The sequence below is a fragment of the Aulostomus chinensis genome, chromosome 17 (genome assembly GCF_037954235.1).
Source record: "Aulostomus chinensis isolate RoL2024-O1b breed Wild chromosome 17, RoL_Achi_v1.0, whole genome shotgun sequence".
NCBI classification, from domain to species: Eukaryota; Metazoa; Chordata; class Actinopteri; order Syngnathiformes; family Aulostomidae; genus Aulostomus; species Aulostomus chinensis.
Genome location: NC_141336.1, coordinates 12137063 through 12154817, shown reverse-complemented (window position 1 = coordinate 12154817; position 17755 = coordinate 12137063). Strand labels below are relative to the sequence as shown.

General features: G+C 42.1%; 1 protein-coding gene across 12 annotated transcripts in view; it reads left to right on the top strand.

Annotated features, from left to right (window-relative positions):
• Positions 1-17755, top strand: part of tnika (TRAF2 and NCK interacting kinase a) — a 69857-nt gene that overhangs the window by 40582 nt on the left and 11520 nt on the right. For 4 of the 12 annotated variants that reach the window (XM_086182266.1, XM_086182265.1, XM_086182264.1 and 1 more), the window contains exons 7-21: positions 663-793; positions 891-945; positions 1526-1604; positions 2430-2605; positions 3466-3532; positions 3646-3844; positions 6205-6321; positions 7094-7180; positions 9212-9430; positions 9816-10382; positions 13773-13937; positions 15219-15491; positions 15624-15730; positions 16131-16246; positions 17654-17751. In XM_086182266.1, the coding sequence (XP_086038392.1) occupies positions 663-793; positions 891-945; positions 1526-1604; positions 2430-2605; positions 3466-3532; positions 3646-3844; positions 6205-6321; positions 7094-7180; positions 9212-9430; positions 9816-10382; positions 13773-13937; positions 15219-15491; positions 15624-15730; positions 16131-16246; positions 17654-17751 (2456 nt within the window). The remainder of the gene's footprint in view (positions 1-662; positions 794-890; positions 946-1525; positions 1605-2429; positions 2606-3465; positions 3533-3645; positions 3845-6204; positions 6322-7093; positions 7181-9211; positions 9431-9815; positions 10383-13772; positions 13938-15218; positions 15492-15623; positions 15731-16130; positions 16247-17653; positions 17752-17755) is intronic. The other 8 variants (XM_086182272.1, XM_086182268.1, XM_086182273.1 and 5 more) reach the window with 5 other exon arrangements.

Sequence of the window (17755 nt, the reverse complement as noted above, 5' to 3'; positions counted from 1 at the left end):
TGTGTGTGTTTGTCAGAGAGAGAGAGAGAGAGAGAGAGCGAGAGAGAGAGAGTATAAATCAGGAAAGCTATTACAGTTTGGGTAAATCGTTCCTGTTTAGAGTCCATTATGGGATTCAGTAAAGCACACACACACACTCATGCAACACACACACAGGCACACACGCACACACACACACACACACACACACACACACACACACACACAAACACACACATTGCTGCAGCTATCCTTTTAAGGACATTGCATTGGTCTAGGTGTCCTGATAAGTCAGGTTTTTGTTTTTTTTTACCACAAAAGGTCCCCCAATTGGTAACCAAAACCATCACACACAGAAAAACACACTAATACATAATATATTTACATTTTTGGTTATTTGCATAAAATTAAATACTTTTCACCTTAAACACTAACCCAACAATCACCAATACCAATCAGGAACAAAGCTCTGTTAGTCATTTGCGCATCACATCCTGAATAACCCTACGACTAAAAACTCGATGCTGTCCACGAAGGCACTCAGAGGCATATGCACACCAAACCTTTACCCTGAACCGTTTAACAGAGAATTACTTTGTCCTCAATTATGGCTGTGCAATATCTTGTAAAAACACTGCTGACTATGTCCTCATATATTTTGTGTTTGTGTTGTTGTCTTGTAGTGGACTTTGGTGTTTCAGCCCAGTTGGACAGGACGGTAGGAAGGAGGAACACATTTATTGGGACCCCATATTGGATGGCACCAGAGGTCATCGCCTGTGATGAGAATCCTGATGCCACATATGACTTCAAGGTGCTTCAACAACCTCCTCCCCTCACAAGATGCCTTTTATTTTGTGTCTTTTTTTTGCTCACCTTGTAAATGATACACCGAGTCTCGTTCATTTCAGAGCGATTTATGGTCGCTGGGGATCACAGCTATAGAGATGGCTGAAGGAGCGCCACGTATGTACCCAGTAATAATCTACACATCTGCTACACATCACATCTGCTGTAGATGTGGCTATTAATCACAGTCAACATGAAGGACATCTGGGTTGTTCACTTCTATTATCATTTCTCAGTGCTCCATTTCACCGTTGTTACACATTTGAAGGCAAAAAACATACATTTCAATGCTTGCCTCTCAAGTTGAATGAATAAGGATGGAAATTCTATAAACTATTAAAGATGACTGCAACTGGGAAAACTGCAGGCATACAATATGCAAGACAATCTCTTAAGCCATGGTGCAAATATTAGATATTAAAGACCCCAAATATCTGCAACAGTACATGCCCAAATTTGGGATAAACATTCTTTATTGACAAAAGTAACTAGTTTAGGTGTTCCATAAGAAGAAAAGACCCTAACTGTATGCGTTTGTATGTGTAAACATACAAACAACTTAACAGTCATAAGTAGTGACAACATATATTGGTCAAGCGAGAGCTAACACCCCCTGCCTTTGACTATTTGCCACAATCATGCTTTGAACAATTACTCAAAAACCTTCATTCTAACTTTCCTGTGTTTGACTCTGCAGCGCTGTGTGACATGCACCCCATGAGAGCCCTCTTCCTCATCCCACGCAACCCTGCCCCTAGACTCAAGTCAAAGAAATGGTGAGCGTGTGTCTATCCTAGCGCACTTGCTGTGTGAATCTAATTCAAAAGGAAAATTATTCATGGGTTAGACTGGACAGCTTTGCATTAGAATTTATGTAGCGATAGAGGGTCGGAAAACACGGTCTAGAGAGTCTCAAACTGATATGTTTTTAATTGGTTTCTTTTTTTTGTAACTGAAAGGTTTGCAGTTATTACAAACATTAAAACAAAAAACAAAAAAAAAACAATGTATCAGGAGGAGGTGTGATCACATGATAAGCTAGACAAACTAGAGAGGCCACATTGTGGTGGTGTGCCTCTGCAATATATGCCTGTCAAGATCAACATTAAAAAAACAAAAAAAAACAGTTCACCCTTGAGTTCCAGTGAGCCTTTGTGCCAAGCTTGAAGACAATTCCTCAAGGCATTCCTGAAATCTTGTGTTTATGTGTGGTGATGGTGACCATGGACCAGTAAATTTTGTCATTGTTGAGTACCAGTGGACTTCTGAGCTGAAATTTTAAGAAATTCCCTTGTGATGTTCCTGAGATATCTCATTAGCGAAGATAGGACAGATATTGCACAGTTGTGAGGTCACAGTGACTTAGACCTTTGACTTCAAAAATCTTTCAACTTCATTCTTGAGTCCCATTGAAAGTTTGTAGCAAAAGCTTTCCTGAGGTATTGGGCTAACGGGACGTATAAATGAACAACCCTAAAAACATCACATGTCCAGCGCACATTAAAATACCATGTACAATATAAGTATTTATCAATTGTTCATATGTTACTCAGTATATTTTCTACCAACATTGCAGTGTTATTCTGCATATGTGGTTTCAGGTCAAAGAAGTTCCAGTCATTCATAGAGAGCTGTCTGGTGAAAAGCCACAGCCAGAGACCCAGCACAGAGCAGCTACTTAAACATCCGTTTATCAGAGACCTGCCCAATGAGAGGCAGGTCCGCATCCAGCTGAAAGACCATATCGACCGCACCAAGAAGAAGAGAGGGGAGAGGGGTGAGCAACAACATGTAGACATGTTCACACTTGCCTTTAGCACAGTCATATACAGCAGTGTTAACTTGCACTGTACATGGTGATTGGAGCAGTAGTTTCATCATAGTTGTGCTTGATAGATGAATCCTGTCAAAGATGGTAGCTTTTCCTGAAGCTTTGCTCTAAAACCAACAGGAACACAAGTACTTTCATTAAAGTTACAGCTGGCGATGCATTCGGCATGTACCCGAAAGCCTCCCTCACACACGCACACACACACGCACACACACACACACACACACACACACACACACACACACCTACAAAAGAAATACAGCCACAAGGGATGAGAATTTTCCTGCAAAGCACGAAATTTACGGTGACAGACTTCTTATTCTGCCCCATCATTACACACATACAGTCTGAAAGACTGACTCAAAGACATAACTGAACCAGATTAACAGCTTCCAGAAACAAATACTGCAGGGCAGACGTGACGGTGTACAGAAATGTCTTGTCACTGCAGAGACAGTAGCTTTCTTCAGCTGTCATGTTGTCACATTTGGAGGACAGGTCCAGGCTGGTGAGTCTCAGGAATCGCCAGGCCTCATAGACTGCAGCACAGTTTGATTGAAATAGCTCCAAGCTAATGTTCTCAATCTCACTTCACACTGAAAAGTTACAATTTATCCTTTTATTCAAAGTGACTAAAAGAAGGTCCTTGGAAGGAGTGAGGGCTTGTCAGAAGTGTGAACAGTCGAGCCATGAACAATTGTAGTAGATGTGACAATGCTAAAGTTAAATAAGGATATGATCACTCTTGTCATCTTGTTTTTTCTCTTCTCCCTCTTTCTCTTTTTCTCCCTTTCTTTCCCCATCAGATGAAACAGAGTATGAATACAGCGGCAGTGAAGAGGAGGATGAAGAAAGAGACATGGGTGAACCGAGGTCAGTGTCCTTAACAATGCACAGACAAAAACTCCACAGTCCCCCCCCCCCCCCCCCCAACCACATTTCACATCCTTCACCAATTCATGACCTCCTGTTTGCATGTTTTCTAGCTCTATCATCAATATCCCAGGGGAATCAACTCTGAGGCGGGACTTCCTGCGTCTCCAGCTAGCCAACAAGGAGCGGTCTGAAGCGCAGCGGAGACAGCAACTGGAGCAGCAGCAGAATGAGGAGCACAAGCGCCTGCTGTTGGCTGAGAGACAGAAACGTATTGAGGAGCAGAAGGAGCAGCGGCGGCGACTGGAGGAGGTAAAAATGAAGAGCTTAGAGGCCTCTGACCTGGACTAATATTGTTCATCAGAATGTGTTCATTATGTTGTCATTGGATTGCACCAGATAGAATAATTCAGATATATTCAGGTAAGCTATTGGTTAAAGACTATTATTTCTAGATATTTTGAAATATAAGATAATTCAACTGCTTTTCATACAGTGACATTTCATTTAGTACACTCAGCCTCAAAATCCAATGGAAGCTAACAGTTTGCTCTCTTCTTTGAAACACATATTTCCAGACATAATTGATCCAAGTTCTCGAAGTTCACTCCGACAAGAGAGTGTGGAAGACACACGTGTACGCACACACACACACACACACACACACACACACACACACACACACACACACACACACACACACACACACATGTAGTACTACCTTTCCCCAGTGTCCCTCTCTTAGTTCCAGAGAGCAGGCTTACAGAATGAAATCCTTTGCCCATAATCTGTGCGCTCTCACTGGCTTCTCACCAGGGTTTACTTCCCAATGCTCGGCTAAGCACCATGACTCGACTCAACATGACCCTTCCGCTCAGGGCCAAGTTTGTGTCTGTGATTGTGTGGGAGCAAATGTGTTTGTACCAGTATGAAAACACATGCGTGTCTGTGTGAATGCGCTTCTACAATTATTTATTGGATGAATCTATGCCAAGAGCCATTGTAGAAGTTGTGAAATGTAATGAAAATAACCAGAAGGGGCACTCGGAAAGCGCAGACCTCTGCCAAGGCCAATAGCCCACTCTTGAATCAGCTTCAACAGGATATGCACCAAATCCTGCACATTAATGGGTATAGTCACTGCAAATACACCTGATTTTTTTTTTTAAATAAAGGATCATGTAAATATTCATGAGAATTTAAGGAAAAAGTTCCCAGAGAGACCCAGAAATATACTACCGTACCCAGAGTAGACCCATCCAGTATTTGAAAACTAGACACTAGCAGAACCACAAATTGAAGGACCTGGACCAACCCAAGACTCAGTTATGGTATGAAATGCCAGACCTGAGGAACACAAATGCTACAGCTAATTGCTAAAAAAAGTTAACATTAATTTTCTAGTTAAATCCAAACTTTGTTTCTTACCTAATGGAATATGTTTGTAATGATTCCCTATCCCGACTGTTTACATTCATATTGCGAACTTCCTGTCAACACCTGGTCTGACCTCTGAACTCTTCCTGTGCCCAGAACACGCTTACGTGCTCACACAATGGCTCAAAACACACACACGGCAGCAGCAGCAGCAGAGCGAAGCACTTCTTCATGATCAGCACATGTTTTGATCAAAGCTGGGACTCACTCCACTGCTGTCAACTACTCTAATCTCATAACACTGGCCCCAATGTAATCAAGAGAGCTATCAGAACGTTTGATATGTATCTATAACTGAGTTTCAGTCACCTTAATTTTATGCACATTTTAAAGTATTGGATCAGAAAAGGGGGATGGAAATGCCAAATAAAAAAAAGGGGGCCTCCAATTCGCAAAACAGTTTTTATTTTTGCTTGAGGTGGGTTTTGACTTATACAAAAAAGGAGTTACACTGTACGTTGAGCTCGCGTGACGCTTGCTATGACCGTCTCATCCGTAAAAATTAAGCATGATAATGTGTTTGTTACCAGGGTGACTACTTGTTCTGTTTCCGGTTCGTAACCTCTTCTTCCACATATCATTCCAACCCTGTTACGGTACTTGCCTACACCACAATCATCCGTCAAAACTAGCATAGTTTATCCGCCCCAAACACTTGATGGAATTCGCATTTCTGCCTTCTTCTTTTTTGCAAACTTTCAAAAGTTTTGCCTCACATCAAGGTGGATGACATGTCTAAACAAATACCACTAATAGCTATATTCTGCCAAAGCCCTAGAACTGTCTTCAGAATTTAGGATCCACAATTTTAATCCCCATCACTTCTAGAAGTGAATCACTTGTTCCTTGTAATATGAAAGCCTTATCCACTAAATTTCTACAAAATCCATCCATTTATTTCTGAGATATCCTGCGAACAGTAGCTCCTCCGCGGTGATAAGCAAACCGCAAAGTAATTTGTTTTTACTGCCCCGTGACATGTGAATGTAATGGGTTCTATTGAGAGCCGTGTCACAGCCCCTCCACCAAGTTTCATGAGACTGGGAGGTTTGGAGTAATCCTGCTTAGACAAATAAAGACACCAAAAACATAACCTCCTCGCTGGAAGAAATTAGATCTCTAAACAAAGTTTTGACAGTTTGTGTAAGAAACTCCACTGAGTTTGGAATTTGTGTAGAAATAATAGAAGTATTGCGTGACCTAATGAGGTTCTGTCCTTCTTGTGCTCATGACAGCAGCAGCAGCGAGAGCGGGAGCTGAGGAAGCAGCATGAGAGGGAACAAAGGAGGCGCTATGAGGAAATGGAGCAGCTCCGTAGAGAGGAGGAGAGGAGGCATGCAGAAAGAGAGCAGGTTTGTACGCTTACTATTCAATATTGATATAGAAATATGGAACCTAGAATGATATCAAGAATAACACTCAAGTCCAGAAACCTGTTATTATTTTTCTTTTTATAATAAAGATCGTGTTCCCTTGAATTATTTTTTTCCTCCGATTTTTGAATTGATTTCGAAGAACTCAGACATTTAAAATCTACAAATACTTTATATATTTATTCCTTTGTCTCAGCTCCTGCATGTTAACACCTGAACACTCTTTGATTTTTTTACATTTTGATATATTTCAATATAACTATCTACTGTATATGTGTGGGTTTTTGTATTGTTTGTTTTTTTTTTACATGTAAATGCTCTCAAAATTTCAAAAAAAGGTTTATAAAGGAGTTGTTTTGAGAGAAAATAAACTGACTGAGACCCAGCAGCTGCACAACCTTCCTTCTTTCTCGTCCCACTGAACTGTCTGCTGCGGGTGTTTTGTCTGTGCTGCTTCTTCCTTATTGCTCTGCTGCTCTCTCCCACGCTTATCAGGTGTTTCGCAAGGATACCCTCAAACTCCTTTTTTTCCCGTGGCTTTGTCATTTTACTCCTTTGTAACCTATTACAAATGTTCAAGAGCACAGTCCGTTTTGCTTCATCTACCTTCTGACTCTTATCTCTCCTCATTCGCAGCCATCTCGGAAGATAATCTATTTCTATATCTGTCTTTCTCTTTTGGATGTTCTGATTTTCTGATTTATGATCTCAATCTATTCCTATTTCCTTTTGCCTTGTATATGCTGCTCAGGAGTATATTCGTAGACAGCTGGAGGAGGAACAGAGGCAGTTAGAGATTCTCCAGCAACAGCTACTACAGGAACAGGCATTATTGCTGGTAACCAGCTTACTCCTACGTGTTACTCCCACTGCTCCCCAGCTGCACTGTGTGGACCCCCTACCCTCAATCCATGTATTGGTGTAGGAACAGGGAGTCCACAGTCTGAGTCACTCAGCCAAACAATGTATGCTTTACATCTAATGCTTGTGTTGGATTTTTTTCCCATCACTGTTTGCATGTACGCTATCATTTATTTGGCTGCGTGTCAGAGGATTTGCCTGCCCCAATCTTCTTGGCCCACACAAAGTGAGAACATCAAGGAGAAAATAGGACAGTGTCTTCCTCCTGCAAGCAGTCAACGTATGAACATTCCTTTACACCTCTTTGCCAAACCTTTCCCAGAAAACATATCAAATCTTGACATCAGATGCTCTCATTGGAATTAGATTCTATTGAAAGTATTCATTGAACACAGGTGTGTGAACCAGTATTTGCGTGTGTGCAGAACTTTACAGTTTTTCTGTGGAAGTAAATTTTATTGAAATTATTTCGAACTGATGCCAAGTACAGGTTGTTCTTCCTGATCTGGCCTGATGCCATGTCCATCATCTTTTAGTTGTTGTCAAAGGCAAGTACACACAGGGAAGCATACGCTTCCAAGGAAGTCGAGGGTCTAAGCTTTTAGGTTTTCGTCTTCGTTTTCCTATCCGTCTCAGAGGATGAAAAGAAAGGTTTAAATTAAGGGCTTTTCCGAATGTTTTGGAAATCAAGACAAATGTAACTTTTTTCAAATTCACAGTGTGTCAGTATGTAAATCAACTTGAGTACAGAGAATATTGACATAAGTAAGTATTGTTTTGCCTGCCCCAATCTTCTTGGGCCACACAAAATGAGAACATCGAGGAAAAAAATAGGACAGTGTCTTCCTCCTGCAAGCAGTCATAGTATGAATGGAAATGGTTTTCCTCTACCTCCATAACACGTTCCTTTACACCTCCCTCCTGCTCCTTTCCCAGAAAACATATCAAATCCTGATGTCAGATGCTCTCATCTTTGTTTTCCATCATTAACACTAAGATTTGGATTGTAATTGTGATAACTGTGTGATCTGTTCTCCCTTTCTTGACCCCAGTAATCAGTGTTTGTCTTTATCAGTTACTGTTTTGCATGATTTGTCAATGCATGGCCAGTATTCATTGAACACAGGTGTGTGAACCAGTATTTGCACGTGTACAGAACTTAATAGTTTTTCCGTGGAAGTACATTTTTTTTTAATTATTTCGAACTGATGCCAAGTACAGGTTGTTCTTCCTGATCTGGCCTGATGCCATGTCCATCATCTTTTAGTTGTTGTCAAAGGCAAGTACACACAGGGAAGCATACGCTTCCAAGGAAGTCGAGGGTCTAAGCTTTTAGGGTTTTTGTCTTCGTTTTCCTATCCGTCTCAGAGGATGAAAAGAAAGGTTTGGCATGCCATTGATGTAGTGAGATACTGATCCTTATTTTAATACATTAGTATTGTTCTTGAGGTAAATATATTATTCAGGGCTTTTCCAAATGTTTTGGAAAAAATTCCCAATGTGTCAGTATGTAAATTAAGTCGAATACAGAGAATATTGACCTAAGTAAGTATCATCTATCTTCTGACTAACTTGTAAAAGTAATAGCAAAAGAAGTCTAATAATTTGCGGCCCTTGTTATTGTGGACATGAATGATTCAATCAAGTATTTCCAGAAAACCCTCCTATTTTATGTTAGTTGAATGGATTAGGATCGTTATCCCGAAGCAGTAGACATTTCACGTATGCTTACTTTGAGAAATGAAAATAATTCAAACTACAAATTTTTATTCAAGTTTAAGAAATAATAAGGTCACCTATTTTGGTGTTGATGTCTTGTATCTTTTACTGTGCTGTTCTCATTCATGTGTTTTTTTTCTTTATTTTTCCTTGTCTTTCTTCTTTAATCCACACTCCTTTCTTTTTTCTTTCTTTCTTTCTTTCTTTCTTTCTTTCTTTCTTCCTTTTGTTTTTGTTCTTTCTTTCTTGCTCTCTCTTCTCTACCGCCACTTTGTTTCTTTATCTCCAGGAGTACAAGCGTAAGCAGATTGAGGAGCAGCGGCAGGCCGAGCGGCTCCAGAGGCAGCTCCAGCAGGAGAGGGCCTACTTGGTGTCTCTACAACAGCAGCAGCAGCAGCAGCAGCAGCAGCAGCAGCAGCAGCAGGAGGGACGGCAAGCAGAGAAGAAACCGCTATACCACTACAAAGATGTCATCAATCCTAATGACAAGCCTGCCTGGGCTAAAGAGGTGCGTCACAACATGCATAACAGACAAAATCGTGCATGTATGTTTGATTGTGTTTCTTTCCAAAAATGTGAAACCACCTTTCTTGGCTGATGAATACCGCCTCTTCTGATAAATGGCTTGTAGTCCCTTAAATATAAATATGTGATGTTAATTCCTTAAATTAATACACCAACTACGTCAACCATAATTTATATTGCACACACCGAGTGGCCTTCTTGTATTCTGGTAATGCCTTTTCCAACAGGTTTTACTTGAAGCAACAGAAAGTGGCAGGAGCAGGGTGGGCCATCCCACACTGAAAATCTGAATTAATGCCTTAATAACCACACTGTGATACCTGCTGTGTGTTTGTGTCTGCTCACCATCCTCTGACTCTGACTCTTAGGTCCAGAAGCAGCAGCATGCACTTGGTAACCCGCCTCGCCCCCACCTACGACATCACCAGTCATTCAACCAACCAGCCTCATCCTCTGCCTCCCAGGGCCAACCCAGAATGCAGGCCCCTAGACGAACCCCATCCCATGGTGCCCAACTCCTCTCCACCCATATCCCCCAAATCCGAATTTCAGTAGACCCTGGGGAACCCCTAGATCCAGGTTTGAAGCAGGAGATAAGTCAGCAAGTCAGAGAGTTTAGGGCTCAGAGACTTAGTCAGAGGGGTTGCAGCCCGGGGCCCATCCAGGAGCATAATCAGGCTGCAATTAAAGGACCAAGCAAGACCCAAAAGGAAGTTTTTAGTCAAGTGCCAATCAGTCAGGCTAATCCAGTATCCAACCCTTATCCTCCTGCGTCTAGTACGCAGAAAGAGAAGCCCAGAAACAGGCCTCTCTCTGCACCCAGTCATGCTGCCATCCAGGGCATATCGCCTTCAGACCAACAAATTAAGGCCCTTCCGTCTCATCCTCAGTCCCCGGGACCAGTCCAGAAACCTCAATCTGAACTGGTCAAACTGGTTAGTCACCGTAGCAGGTCGCACTCACCCTGCTGTAGAATAGAGGTAGATGTAGAACCAGAATATCAAGGAGGGTGGCAAACAGTGATGAGGGCAGCCATTAGCCACGAGACGCTTCTGGGGCCCTCAAACTGGGATGTCACACTGTGTGACCCCATTGAACCCGTCTCTAAATCCTTCCCTGAAAGTTCTCTGTTCTTGGCCCTACCAAGAGTGAGGAGCTCATACTCAAATGACAGTCCTGATCTTCTTCATGTCCCTGACAGCAAGCACTTCCTTCTCCCTACCTCTAACATTGGCAGAGGGGATAGGAGACAACGTTGTTTATCATTGTGTGACGTTAGTGCTTCTGCCCCAGAAGCTTTATTTTCACACAATTTAAGTGTTAGTGATCTAAAGGGAAGTTCCTCCGCTGACCATAAATTATCCAAATCTCCAAGGTCTCCATCTTCTTGGCTGGGCCCTCCTCCTCACACCAATCCACAATGCTCAACTCCCCCAGGTTCTCAGAGTCCTCTCCACTCTCCTGGCAAACAGCACGGGCAGGATTCCTCTCAGACTTCATATGTCCACCCCCTCTCACCCAACCAGACCTTCTCTGCCCTCAGAATCACATCTGCCTCTCACTCCCCCCCTCCCCCCAAGCGTCTCCTCTGGATCACCTACCCTGACCTGCACCAGACTGATTGAAAAAGAATACTTGTCCTTCTCTAAAAACACACATTTCAACTTCTACATTTGTGATTGTGAATGATTTATTTTCTAGCCATTGACCCTGACTTTGAAGTGCAACTAAAACAAACATACCCATGACATCACCTGCACCCAGATCAGCTAATAGCGTAATTTAATTTTACTTGCTGGATTTCAACCAATAGAGGGCAGTAGTAATGCATTTTGATAACACATTATGTTGATTTCAGATATTTTGCACTAAAATAAGATTCTGAACACCACCCCTAAATACCCGTATGGAGCTGAGAAAAGAGTTTTGGGGGATTAGTTATGCCATAACAGTAAGGCAAAATCTGTTTTTGTTTTAGTACCTGTAATACCGCATTACTGTAAGTAATATACAGTATATTTCTTTCACAGCTCCGAAGTCAATTGTTCACTTAATAGATAAGATTTACTACAAATAATGAGCCACCTAGTAATGATTCAAAACCACTACACCTCTTAATTTAAGTCTAATTCTAAATTTAAGGCTGAGTCAAGTTGTAACACCCAAACAGATCAATCCGAAGGCCATATATTCTGTTTAGGGTGCAATGCTGGCCTTTGGACTCCACAATGCTTCAGCAACAGTTTTGTACCATAATTAAAACTCAGTATGGTCCAGCAACCTCTTTTGCTCGGTCAGTGATTCGAGTCCTAGCCTGATTTGATACGGACCTATGAGACTTATATTCTTCCTTTACGAAAAAAAAAAAGGTCGCAAGAGCCAAGGACAATTTAGTCCATCCAAAGACAGAAGCACAAGAACAGACTTTCTGAACATACACACACATTTTAAATGTTAGTTTTTTCTATATTTATCTCTACAAAATACACACTGTCGTTTTTTGCTCGCTCATTTAAAACAGCTGGGATGGTAGCTTTTTCTATTGAAAACATTCCCCACTGGGACAGAGATCCAGAGGAGAGGCTCCAGTGTCGAGGGACAGTCGATTTTCAGCCCGATCCCTGGGTAGTTAAGTTTCTACAACCCGACTTCAGTTCCCCATCTCTGTCAGCCCCCATGTTATCATCCATTGATGCACAATTCACAATGACAAGCCTGCTTCTAGACATATTGATGAGGATGCCATCTGGGAAACCTATTCATCCCAACTTGCTGTAGGTCAGTTAACCAGTCTATAATCTGACAGGTTGGTGGTGGGTGCTGGCCAAAGGGTGGTGGAACACCTCTAGCAAACGTGGAGAGGGTGCTCTTCTTTCATTCCTCGTCCTTTAAACTGACCTTTCTTAGTCCAAATACATCTGTAGCTGCACTTACTTCAATGCTCTGTTTTAAATTGCTGCCATAGTGCGAAAGAGCTTTTGGGTGAATAGGACCACAGAATGTACAGATTAAAACAGCAGCACAACCCAAAAGGTTTTTCTTCTGTGACGATAGCAAACTCTTGTAAGTCAGTTGATGACTATACTAACCTCTTCCTGCCTCCACAGAAACTGATCACAGCAGCACCTCTGACTCTCGACGTGTTTCCTCCATGTTTGTTCTTCATCATTCTTTCCTTCCTGTCTTTTATTTGTTGCCCTCAGTAGAGTTCTTTCACCCAGACTAACAATCTATCTTGGATAAACCCTGCGGTTTTCTGCTACATAGATATTTTGAGTTAACCTCATTGTAATTGACTCCTCGGCAAGTAACAAACATTTGAGGAATGACTCAGTATGGCATAGTTGTTCTGACCCAGGTCATAATCTTGAATAATCCTGCGAGATTATGAGCTCATGTGGATTTATTGCAAGCCTCTAAAGGGGATAGTTGTCATTGCATTCCCATGTTTACCTGGGAGCTATTGACACTATGCTCTGCTGAGCCATGACTAACCCTCTGCTGACCATTGAGTAGATTGTTTCGAGTGGAAAAGTGTGATTTATACAGCTGGGAGCATTCCTCGGAGGCTTCTCTCTCTGCACAGCCGATAATCTTATAATCTGATTACCCTGGCAAGAGGAGCTCGCGCACACAGATATTTGGTGCGAGTTGGCATCAATGCTCATAAAGACTCCACAAGTTGGAAGTCTTCCAAACTCAAACAATCAAACATGCCGTTGCTTTTGTGCACAAAATGCCTGTGCGCACCTCTACATGTGCTCAAATCCACATGCAGAGGTGGATTTTGTTTTGGATGTGGTGTGTAGTAAACTTTAGGGCTAATTCTTGACCTTGACCCATGCACAGCCATCAGATACTCCTCAAATGCACGTGTAGCGCAGAGGTATTCAAACACAACTTGGTGAAGAGATAAATCCAATATTTCACAACCATTGTTTTAAATATTGTACACTTGCCAGGTTCTATTTAGATTAAGTCATCTTTGGAAGTCTGGAACTGAACCAAGAATAACACTCCAACACCAGTAGGCTCACAAACTGTACATGACATGAAAAACAAGACCTCCATGGAATTACTCAGAGCACATTTGTGAGTTGTGAACTCTAACACAAGGTCACGCAGGAATGTAAAGGATATTATGGAATATTTAACACCCATTTAATTCAGCTTTATCTCACTTCATTGTTGTTGCGCTTTAGAGCTGCGATGTGAAGGTTGTCTGGTGACTTGCAGGGGTCCTGGTGGTGGCTCTACGCGGAGTGTGGGTGATGAATTGTGCTGCATGCTAGCTATGAGTGACAGTAATATGTGACCTGTCCCAGGTGGAGGAGCGATCTAAGCTGAACAGACAAAGCTCCCCAGCGCTGCAGCACAAAGTGTCCAACCGTATCTCCGACCCTTCCCTCCCTCCCCGCTCAGAGTCCTTCAGCAGTGGCGGCATGCAGCCTGCCCGTACCCCACCCATCCACCGTTCCATCGAACCACAGGTGTGTGTGTGTGCGTAAGTGTAGATGCATGGATGTGTGCAGAAGAAGGTGTGTGAACTCCAGGTACAAGTGATCAGGACTCCAATGAATTACAAAAAAATACTTTTTTCTATTTACTCAGTTCAGGCCTCAAATACCGGTCTACCTCGCCTCCTTGTACTCTCTCCATTTTCTGTTCTTGTTATTCATCTTGATCCATTTTCTTTTCACTGTTTCGTGAACTAACTCCACCAGGGAGGACATGTTTTCACCTTGCTCTGTTATTTCTGTCTATCAGCAGGGATACCAAAAAACTACTGTACAATTTAAAAGATACTTGGAGGATAATTCATTGTGGCCAGAGGATAAAAGTTTCAGTTTAGGTCTGACTAAAAGTGGATCCAGGTTTTTTTTTTTTTGGTTATTTTCTGTAACATTGAGAGATAGTACTTTTCATTAAAATGCCAAAATACAGTACTTTTAGTCTAAATTACTATCTTAAAGAGTTTAATACTACTTGTGATAACAGAATGATGTATGTTTTATTTCTCCTCTGTAACTAGAAGCTGGCTCAGGACAGAAGTCATGTCAGAGGTCAAAACAGAAAATTTATAAAGGAACCTAAGAGGAACAGAAAAAAATAAGACCTTTACCTACTGCTCTTTTTTCAGTGTCATGCTAGCTTTTAGCATGTAGCTATTAGCAACTGTGTTTTAACACGAACGCAACTGCAGTGGACACAGATAGTGAGAGTGTAATCAAACTGATAAAAAACACTTGAAGGATGTCACAGTAGAACCAAAAGTCTTTTCACATCATGCTAAAACATGTCTCTGTTCCTCTCTGATCTCGTACTGTTGAAATTAGTTCTTGCAGTTCAAATCATGTTGCAATAGTGTGGTACTTTCCTCTCCTCAATGTGCCTTGTAATTTACTACTTGTTTCAGCAGAGGTCGCTACTGCTCAACAAAGATACATAACGCTGCTTTAATTTCTCAGGAAATCTCCTGCCATTTCTCTACCCTCGTTTTGTGCCTTATTTCTTTTGCTAATTTCCTCATTGTTTATATTTACCTTTTAAAACTAATTTTGCATATCTTTTAATTCCTCTGATGTGACTGTCTTTTTATTTATCTTCCGTACTCTCTTCTTTGTCACCGTATTTTGTTGTTCTTCCATTCATCGTTTTGATCTGTCTTCCTCCTTTCTCAATATCTCTGCCCTCACCAACCTAAACCGACTCCTACCCATCCGATGTGTTCCCATCATCTCCTCCTCCACCCTTGTCTTGTCCTCCCACAGATGGCTCACCTGGTTCCAGTGAAGACCCACTCCAGCGCCATGTCTGGATCTCAGTCATTGCAGGACCAGTCAGGTTCAACTCTGAATGAAGGTGTCAGTGTGGGCTCCCCCAGGCATGAGATGCCCCGCCAAAACTCAGATCCCACCTCAGACACTCAAACACCCCCGCTTCGCATTACTGGCAGGGAGGAACGGGAACGAGATCGGGAACGGGACAGGGACAAGGACCGGGACAGAACTGCTTGGTTGAGAGAGGAAGACATGCCACCTAAGGTCAGAAAAGACACTCTGATGATTCTTACATTTGTAAATAAATTGTGTGTTTGATATTCTACCTGTTTGTGAACGTTTTAAAAACGGAGACCTAATGAACCAGCTGCTTTGTTCTTGTGTGTTTTTGTACAGGTCCCACAAAGGACCACTTCCATCTCCCCAGCCTTGGTCAGGAAGCACTCCCCTAATGGAGGAGGCGGACTGGGTCCTCGCGCGGGCTCTCAACTCATACGGGCTAGGTAAAGTCCATACAGTAGTAGCACACTTTACAGTACACTCCTCAAATCAAAGTTTGATCGTGTCACGTTTCGTATGAGCTACTTGTTGTTTCAGTAGCAGATGGCCATGCAATAAAAGGTTTGGCAGAAGTATGTGCTCTCTGAATGCATTTTTAATCCTCTCATCTTATGCATTACCGCCTTTTTTGTTTATTCAAAGAAAACAAGATTATGCCATAGACAAATTGGTTGTTTGCGGTTTAATGAATGACTGCAGGAATTTAAGGTCACAGAACACCCACGATACTGAACCGATTCTGTCGAAACTTTGCAAGCCCTTCAACACTCTACAAGCTATATGTCTGTTTTATTACGATGTAATAATAACAACAGAGACCTGGATATTCTTGATTGTCTGCAGTAACCCAGACCTGAGACGCTCTGAACTCTCTCTGGATGCCATGCTGCAAAGAACCTCATCCAACTCCTCCTCCTCCTCCTCCCCTTCATCTCAGGGAGGCTCAGCTGAGAGAAGAGGTACAAAACATACATATACACTCACACACACACGCACACACACGCGCACCAAAAAAACTTCACTGAAACTCAAACACACTTTTTCATGCAAAAATGCAAATGAAGAGAAAAGCCACACAAACACTTGAGCGAGCTTCGGAGGCGATCAATGAGACATTGTCAGCTGCAGTTCTGCTCTGATCAACCTGTCTGATTTGCCCTGTTACTCTCAGCCTCCAGAGAGATAGAAGAGAGGAAATGAGTGAGGGAGATAGAGGGAGGCGTAGAGGGACGTGTCAAACTAAAGGCCAGAGGGATATCTATGCTATGCGTGGATCGCCCTCTCTATGGTGCAGAGGGGGGGGGGGGGGGGGGGGGCAGGAGAAGAATGGTAGCAAAGGTTTCTTTTGCTGGACATAACAAACATTTTACAATTGGTGGACTGTTTATATGGCCAATGTTTTTTCTTTAAAGTGACAGATGCCGTTAAATCATAATAAGAAAAACAAACAATAGCCAGCATGCAGACAGCAGGTAAAATACTGTATTTATGTAATCATTATTTATTCGATTAAGAATATGAATAATGAGAATATAATGAACTACTGTTGGTCTTTGTGGGCTATGCTGCAATGGTGATGCCAAGAATAACCTGCATTTTGATCTTTATTTAGCAGTGAATCACCCTCATGCATGAATCATGTATCAATAAACTGTCTACATGATCCATGGTGATGAAGATAGAGCAAAATAGATGGATTGATATGTTTGTTTGAGTGGCAGGTGTCCTGTCCCTATGAGCTACCATCCATCCATCCATCCATTTTTCTACTGCTTATTCTGTTAAGGGTTGGGGGGGGGGGGGGGCTGGAGCCTATCCTGGCAGCCTTCGTGCATGAGGTGGGGTTCACCCTGGACGGGTCACCAGTCCATCGCAGGGCCAACACATAGAGACAAACAACCATTCACACTCACAGTCACACCCGAGCTTGAACCCAGAACCTTCTTGCTGTGAGGCAACAGTGCCAACCACTGCACCACCGTGCCGCCCCTATGAGCTACCGATACAACGGAAATAATAGAATTTGCAGTTCTACAGAGTCGAATGCAAAAAAAAAAAGAAGCTTCTCTTGGGAGAACACATAACATAAAATAATGAAGATTGAATACTTTTCAAGAAACAGCATTGAAACAAATTTTAAACAAATATTTCAATTTACTATTGTAACATTGTATATTCAAAACATCTCATGTTCTGGATTTGTTTATTTACCATCTGTCTAATTGCCTTAAGGGAGTAGTATTTCCCAATTTGCCAAAAAAAAAGAAAAGAAAAGACATTTGAGAGCTTTTATTGAATTAAGTCAAAGTATGGACCAAGGTGGAGTAAATATTTTTTCATGTATTAATGCCTTCTTTCTCTGATAGGTCAAACCAAGCAAGAGGGATCCCCTCTGGGAGCCAATCAGGAGGCAAAGCCTAAACAGGAGGAGGGTCGTGAATCAGCCAGACCCAGCAGACCTGCCGTGA